The following is an 8,429-nucleotide window of genomic DNA, read 5'->3' on the forward strand; positions in this document are numbered from 1 at the left end:
ATAAGTAGGAAACCTGTTTCTCTTTAACCAGCATGTGATGATCGATAATCCAAATAGTTCAAACTGAACTTCCTATTCACTGTCCAGATAAAGGTGGGACCCCATTGAACAAAGAGCCAGATCATCCTAACCTAGGACAGATGGCAAGTTATGGGGTCCAAACTGATCATGGGTCCTCATCCTCCAACCAAGCTTTTTAGTTTTTCCATTAAAAGTATAACTTGCACTTTGATCGATGGGTGACACCCAAATCTGACTTCCATATAGAATCCAAGAAGACTCTCCAACAGCTTATGAATTTAGAATTTGAGACAAACCGGATAAAAATATGTAGTGCTGTGACTTTGAACTCAATTTAGACGGTGTTTCTAAATCCTTCAACCTAACAAAGATAGAAACAGTTACTGGATTTAGCAGAAACCAATGTAGAAATACAGTACCCAAATGCAGCCAAGAAAAGAAACAGCCCTGGTTACAGAAATTAGCAGAAAACTCAGTTGGTCCTCTCTTCAATGACAGACCTCAACCTTCAGAAAACCCATCAAACCCATCAAAAGAATCAGTGGGAAAAGAAGATAAGATGAAGAAAAAGGAATAAAATCCGCACTAAAATAATATCCCATACAACGCCCAGAGACATAAAACACCCAACAGACTGATTGATTTGGAGAGCTGGCATGGAGCTTCATCCCTCAATGGTTGGACAAGAGAACCATTTCCGTTGCTTCTACAAACACTTACTCCGATCTTTACTCCATTGCAAACTACAGACTTATCCAAGCAGAGCCCTGGATTCCCACTGAGATCCAAATTTCTTCCCAACCGCTTCAGGAATTGAGAGTTGAAAGGAACAACGCCAGCCAACAAGTTTCTGCTCAGATTCAAATGATATATGTGAGATAGACCACTTAAACCAACTGGAATTTCACCTGTTAATCTATTGTTCTGCATAGCTAAAGTGCTGAGGTTCAGAAGCTGAGAGAAACTCTGAGGAATGGCTCCCGTATAACCTGAATTTGAAAGCCTGAGCTCTTGCAGCTTTACCAAACTCCCAAGCTCAACTGGCAGGGAAACGAACATTGGGTTGTCATCCATGATGAAGTACTGTAGGTTCTGCAACTTTGCCAAACCTTTAGGAAATTTCCCTTTCAATCTGTTGTTGCTCAGAGCCATAAAAGCCAAGAAACTGAGGTTTCCTATGCTGTCAGGGATGCCACCAGTGAGTAAATTCGAACTCAAATCAAGCTTCTGAAGAAGACCCAATTGCCCTATTGTGTCTGGAATCTGACCCGTAAATGAATTGTAGCTTAAATCAAGACCTTCAAGGTTCTTGAGACTTCCCAACTGGTCTGGAATAGTTCCTGAAAGGAAATTGTAGCTCAAATCAAGGTGCACCAGTGAGGTCAAAGAAAGGATCTCTTTTGGAATCTTCCCAGTGAGGTGGTTTTGAGACAATGTGAGGATCTGCAGGGAGTTCAAGGAAGATATTTGAGGTGGTATCGGCCCGACCAGTGCAGGGTTCGATCTCAGACTGAGTTGCTGCAGAGAAGTGGAGATTCTACGTGGGGGTATGGAGATGTTTGTTTTGGTGTGAGTGAAGCATCGGAAGAAGAACACAGATTGAAGGTAGAGAAGATGAAAAATTTCAGAAGGAAAGGTAGCTGTAGCCTTGCAGGTCGGATTAGGAGGCGTGCCAAAATCAAGCCTGGAGACATAGAGACGGTTGTCCTGGCCTAATTTGCACTCTATTCCAGGCCATGAAGAGCCTGGTTCACATGGGTTTGGGTTGGAGACCTTCCAGTTTCTATCAGACGACATGGTCTCCATGATCTTGAACAACGTTTCTGCTTCAGCTGGGTCCATGTCGTTGGGGTGGACATCGTTGGCGGACTGCTGTTTCTTCCATTGTTCATGGGTGGTAAGAGAAAGAACACTAGGTAATGAGAAAGCGATAAACAGAAAAAACAGTGCGGTGGAGATTGGGAATGAGCTACACATTGTGCAGAAGTTTGGAGGCCCGTTCTTCTGTTTCAGTAGCTGTTTGCTGGTTGGGTAGTATGGAGTATGGACTTGACGAATGAGTCGGCTTTGAGCTTGGGAGGAGTCTCAGAGAGAAAGAGAGAGAGTTACAGATGTGATTGAACTGATCGGTGGGGTCCGGGTCATGACATACATTGAGTGGGAATTCGAAGCCCGGGGAGAGAGAGAGAGTTGCAGATGTGACTGAACTGATTGGTGGGGTCATGACATTGGGATTTCGAAGTCCAGGTAGGGGTCAAGAAGATTTGAAAAAACAGAGAGAGAAGGGGGATTCTTTTCTCTACCTTTTCCTTCAAACCAAACACAACGCAAGGGAAAATTTTCGAATCCTGTACTAATTCAGTACCCGAACTTTAAAAATGTGAGGCACCCGAACTTTCAAAACGTGACAATCCAGTATTTGTTGTTAACTAGTCCGTTAATCAGCTGTTAAGTGACATTTGAAAAGTTAAAAATGCCCTTGAATGCCATCTAATTCTCTTTATCAACCATCCAAACATAGACGAAAAATTGAACAGTCCCAAATCCTAGCCTCATCTATTTAAAAAAGTTGGTGACAGTTTTGAAGAATCTAGAATTTGGAATTAATCATTTTATTGTCAATGTTTGGATGGTTGATAAAGAGAATTAGATGGCATTCTTAGGACATTTTTAACTTTTCAAATGTCACTTAATGGCTGATTAATGGACTGGTTAACGACAGGTACTAGATTGTCACATTTTGAAAGTTTAAGTATTGGATTGTCACATTTTGAAAGTTTAAGTACTGAATTGTCGCATTTTAAAATTCAGGGACCAAATTATCACTCAAGTCAAAGTATAGGGTACTGATCAGGAATTTTCCCATTAATTAACTTTGGAAACCAAATAAGGACTAGAGATAGAAGCTGATGCATATCAAGGAGGTGACTTATCCGCTCTCTCAAGCAATGCTTTAAAAACCGGCCTCAAACTAGAACCACATCACCGGTTTCCAAGTCACATGTTCGATCGTCCCGTCTGAATAGATGGCCTATTACAATTTAAAAAATAAAATAAAAATAATTAAAATAAAAAACAGTCAAAACTATTGTTGCTTGAGTTAAATGCATTTGATCACCGGTTAATAGGTCGTTGATCAAGTCAATAACAGTTCAAAAACCATGCTCTCAAGTTTTCAAAAGTTGGTTCATTGCTCAAAGGCGTGTTTGGAGGTGATGTGGGTAGGAGGAATAGGGGGGTGAATAAGTCCCCATTTGGTTTACAGGAATAGGAGTCTGGAAACGGAATCGAAATGGGTTATTCCGATTCCAACTGTTTGGATTGGGTAGAATTGGAATCCCATTCCCATTTTTGCTGGAATGACATTCTTTTATTTGAGGGAATGGTCATTCTCTACCCCTCCCTTGGGAATGAAATCTCATTTCTACTGATTCTAATTCTCATTTCCATTCTTCTTTGAACCAAACAGGCTATGGGAATAATTCATTCCAATTTCGATTTTGATTTCGAAGGATTTTAATTCCGATTCCGACTATGAACCAAACAGATCCTAAGTTTCTAATACATAAAAAAGGCTAAATTTCATGTAATAGGGGTGAGCAAATAGGTCAATTCTACTTGTAACTAATTGAAATTGATGTTGAAGGTCAATTTCAATGGGTTCCTAGGTAAGGTCCAGTTTTAAATTCTTGGAACTGACCCTACTGATTATATGATATTGTTTAGGTTGTTTATGGATGATGATGATGATTATTATTATTATTTTGAAATTGAATAGATATATGGATTTGAGTGTGGAATGTTTATGATAAATTGTTAATCAAGGTCAATGCTTTAATAGGAAAAAAACAGTATACAATTATTGTTTAGACCTTGGAATTATTCGTGAAACTATTAATACCAAAACTAACCTTGGAATTGATCTTGACTGTTATATTTGTGCCTTGAATTCTTGGTGGCGACCTGTTTGATGAATCCACTCTGAAATAATTTGAGAAAAATCTGAAGGCAAAATTTCATAGTGGTTTGTTTTGGGAGAGAGGAGTTAGACATCGAGGTGTATTTGGGATTTAGGGTTTTCTATGAGTGAGGTTGTGAGAGTAGAATTCTATATTTCTTCTCCATTGTTGACTATATAGTGGATTTCTGCTCCTCCTTTGCCCATGGATGTAGGCTATAAGGCGAACCACGTAAATCTGTGTGTTCTCTGTATTTGCTTCATTTTATCTCTGTTTTACTTTCATTTTAAGTGTCATTTGGATATGCTTTTCTTGGGTTTTTCGTAACATTGACAAATTAAATTCTGATTCCAAAATCATGGAGCCGATTTGCACCCTTGCATTGAGAAGATCTCCCTATGAAATAAAGCACATAAGTAAGGTGATATTCTCAATGCAAGGCTGTAAAGGCTGCTCGAATAAGTTTTGCCTTGACTAAAGCCAAACTCTTGTGAAACTACCAAGGCCAAAACTGAACTTGGAATTGATATCGAAAGATTAGGTTTTGGTTCCAAAATCATGGAAGTAATAGGCTAACCTCCAAGTTTTGCCTTGGAAACAAACCAAATCAACCCAAGTTCACCCTTACTGTCTAATATGGAGTTAGTTTCACTTGGCCATCCAAACTTCATTTTGTGCCCATTCTTGCCTAAATTATCACAGTCTCAAAAATAAATACCTCTATCACCATTCCATTGCGAAAATGAACTAAAAATACCCCTTGTAAGCATATATGATGTATTAGACATTTTTAGGCGCATCAAATAAGAGAAAATAAAAAGGGAAAAATTGTACATAAGGATAATTTAGGCATGTCAGATACATCACTTGATGTGTATAGCATAGTTTTTAAAACCAGACCAGACTGGAAAAACCAGTAACCGGTCAGCCCCCTGGTCCGATTTTACTAAAAACCGGAAATTGTTAAAAAACATTGAAAAGGTTAGGAAACCGCTGACCCCGGCGGTCGGACCGCTAAATCATTCGACCTGGGCAGCGGTTCGCAGGTTAGCATTTTTATTTTCAATGTTTTAAATAAAAAAATAAAATACCTTTTATAATTTATATCCCAACCCAGTTCGAATCCCCTCCCTTTAGCTTTAGGGTTAACTTCTAACCCTTCCCGAGTTCCCTCCTTTCAACCATCACACCCTACCGACCTACCACTTGCGGCAGCCATCACCTCCGGCGTTCGACGGCAACACACACCAATCGACTGTGACCAGCGAGCTTGCAACAACGAAAAGACTCATCAGCACTTGCAGTGGCATTTGACAACAAAAAGACTCACCCTCACCAGCACTTGCAGTGGCGTCCGACGACGAAAAGGCTCACCAACACTTGCAGCGGAGGATGGTAAGGTTGTAGTGGCTGTCTGGCAAGTTTGCAGCGGCACTCGGCACTCGGCATTGGGCATTGGTGACCAAGCCCACTGTCTGCAAGTCGGAGCAGCACTTGCAGGCTTGCAGCGGCAACTTGCCTACGACCAAGCTCGACTGCCCAAGCCCACCGGCGGCGAACCCACTGTCACACCACCATTACCAATGTCATTCTATTTCCAATAGCAATTGCATTTATATCACATGGTGGTTTATACATTTTGTGGATGGATTTTTCTCTCCGATCTATGCCCAACTTGGAATCAACATCTTTGGTATGTGATCATTTTCTTGTTTTACCTCTATATTTTGTTTATTTTGGTGAATGCAAGGGGTTTGGTGTTTTTTGTAGTTTTCGTTTCTTGGGTTGAGAAATTTCCTACTTTACATGTGAGTTACATCAATGTTTTGATAATTTAGAACAGGTGGAGATCTCTAACTATGGATCATATGCATACCATAGTTTGAACTTTAATCTTGAAATTTGAAATCTAGTAATGGTCATGGAAAATTTTCTGTATTTTTTGGATTTTTTTCTGTATTTTTTGTATTTTATTATTTTTATATTTAGATATTTTTTTCATATGTTGTGTTTCCTATATTTTTCTGTATTTTATTTAAGTTTCTATGGTATTTTTTATTATATATAAATATTTTTTGTTTTTTATTTATTTATGACATCATGGGTCGAACCGTTCAACTCGGACAGTTGAACCGCCAAATCAGAAAACGGTGCACAGAACAATTCCATTTCCGGGTCAGTTTTTAAAACCTTGGTGTATAGCATATTTTTCAATCCAATTTCTTAGTTGATTGAAAATAAGAGAAAAACATAAAGTCTAGGATAAATTCTTGCAAAAAGCATAAAATTCACAACCAAATACAACCTTAGTCTTAATTTGGGAAGAGTATGATAATACGTATGATGCAAATACAGGTTTAGAAATACAAAATAGGGGTGATCATGAAAAACCAAAAAAATCGAACTGAACCGACAAACCAAACCGAAAATAATGCAAATTTTGATTTAATTTTGTTTTGGGTTTTACTCTGTTGTGCTTCTGGTTTTATTTTACTTCATTTTTACAAACAAAATAAGGTAAATTTTGATATAAAAATAAATTGGAATTTACACCCAAATCATTTGTGTTACCATAAGTTTGCATTAGTGCAAATAAATTTGCATTGCAATCAAACACAGCCTTAAGAAAATTTTTCTCATCTTTCTATTTCCCTCTTATTTTCTTTGATCCAAACACATGGCCTAAGAAAATGCTATGGTAAGTATTTTATATTTATTTGCTAACTTATGATTATTAGGGGGCATCAGGCACAAAATGAAGTTTAGGTAGTCAATAGGGGTGTGTTACCAGAAAATGATCGTCAATAGGAGTACAACTGGATCAAATCATGATCTGATCCGATCCTATTTGATTGGATTCAGATATCTCTATTTCAGATTTTTGGATTTGATAATTGGGTCTGATTAGAATTGAATGGGATTCAGATCATCACTATCTAAATATGTTATTTATATTGTATTTTTGTAAATTTTTTATAAAAAAATATGTATATATATATGATAAAAATAGTTAAAAATACTTGTATTTTTTGTTTTTTATTTAAACTGTTATATCTTCCTTTTTCCTTTTAGTAATTTATTAAATTTTAAAAAATAAAATTGAATCAGATCAAATTCGGTTATCCAACATCTTGATTGGATCTTAATTCAAATCAGTATTTATGAGATCCTATTAAATGTATAATATATTGGATTGGATTCAAATATACACTGCTTCAAACCCAATCCGATCCGTTTGCATCCCCCTAATCAAGTTAAACATTTAGTTTAACCGTGAAAAACAGGGAAAAAAAAAAGAAAATTATTTCGGTTTTTTATTTGATAGTCTCACATTAGATCTATTAGCATGTGAGTCTCGAAAATTAAAAAGAAGAAATAATTTCTTTTTGCAGCTGGGTTTCCCAAACGCCCAGCAAACTTCTATGAGCTATCTGTAAACTGTCAGTGGCAAGGACCATCCACCAGGTGTATACGAAATGGGCACCCTCTGTGTTCCTATTCGAGTTATATTCCTCACAAAATTGGTTCTCATACCCACCTTATAGCCATTGTAGCCGTGCATTCAGACCATTTCTCCATGAATATAAACATTCAAGTACAGAGATGTGAGGTGGGTGTGAGGATCATTTTTGTGAGAGGAAATCGGATCTCTCTTTGTTGTTGACCGTTTTGGGTATCCGTAATTGGGGGTCCATCGTTCCCTTTTGCATTATGTTTGGACAGATGATGGACCGTCCTTACGGTCTACTGGTGCACACATATGCCACCCACAGAGCTCAGATTTCCAACCCCAGACCAAAGCTATACTACACCACTACACCAGTAGCTTTAGTTCTGTAGGAAGAGAGACTTCAAACTCCTGACTCCTGAGTCCTGACCCGCACAACACAATCTGCTGATCCAGCCAAGCTGATTTACAGCAAGACATACAATGGCCCCCAGAATCAGGATGCTAGGAAAAGAGGGACCTACACTTAACACCAAAATGCTGGACATAATCTCTATGAACAAAGATGCCACATTTATCATCATGCACATGCACTGTGTACCCATGTACCACCAAATGTAGCATTAGTAATTGGGACCAGTACTCTTACATTTCCCAACATTAAATTAATCTTTTGAATGGACACCCTGACAATGTATCTGTTAGAGAACAAAACCTATTCGGTGACCTCACCTAACAGCTTAACCTTTTATGCCCAATGGTTCTTTAAGATGGTATTAGAGCCTGTTTGACCAAATGGTTTGGTGTTTGATCCTCATTACCCCATTGTAATTAATTAAAATTAAGCACAAGGTATGGGTGGACCTGAGCTTATCCACACTTCAACCCCAATGGGCTTTTGTGTGATGAAATGTATTAGAGAATAAAAACCTATTCAAGAACCTTACCTAACAGCTTAAACTTTTAGGTTGAATGATTCCTTAAGGTTGTGTTTGGCTTGA

The 8,429-nt window shown here is 38.1% G+C and overlaps 1 protein-coding gene across 1 annotated transcript; it reads right to left on the reverse strand.

Moving 5' to 3' along the window:
* Positions 1-343: 343 nt before the first annotated feature.
* RLP29 (receptor like protein 29) lies at positions 344-2,192 on the reverse strand. Its single transcript, XM_010274418.3, has one exon. It carries the CDS (start codon positions 1,996-1,998, stop codon positions 607-609), a length of 1,392 nt encoding a protein of 463 aa, XP_010272720.1. The 5' UTR covers positions 1,999-2,192; the 3' UTR covers positions 344-606.
* Between the last annotated feature and the right edge of the window lie 6,237 nt (positions 2,193-8,429).

This window comes from Nelumbo nucifera, chromosome 6 (assembly GCF_055504915.1).
Source record: "Nelumbo nucifera cultivar China Antique chromosome 6, China Antique-T2T, whole genome shotgun sequence".
Lineage (NCBI taxonomy): Eukaryota > Viridiplantae > Streptophyta > Magnoliopsida > Proteales > Nelumbonaceae > Nelumbo > Nelumbo nucifera.

What these genes read in the sequence shown, in the direction of transcription:
- RLP29 (XM_010274418.3), bottom strand. Translation starts at nt 1,998, where the DNA reads ATGTGTAGCTCATTCCCAATCTCCACCGCACTGTTTTTTCTGTTTATC.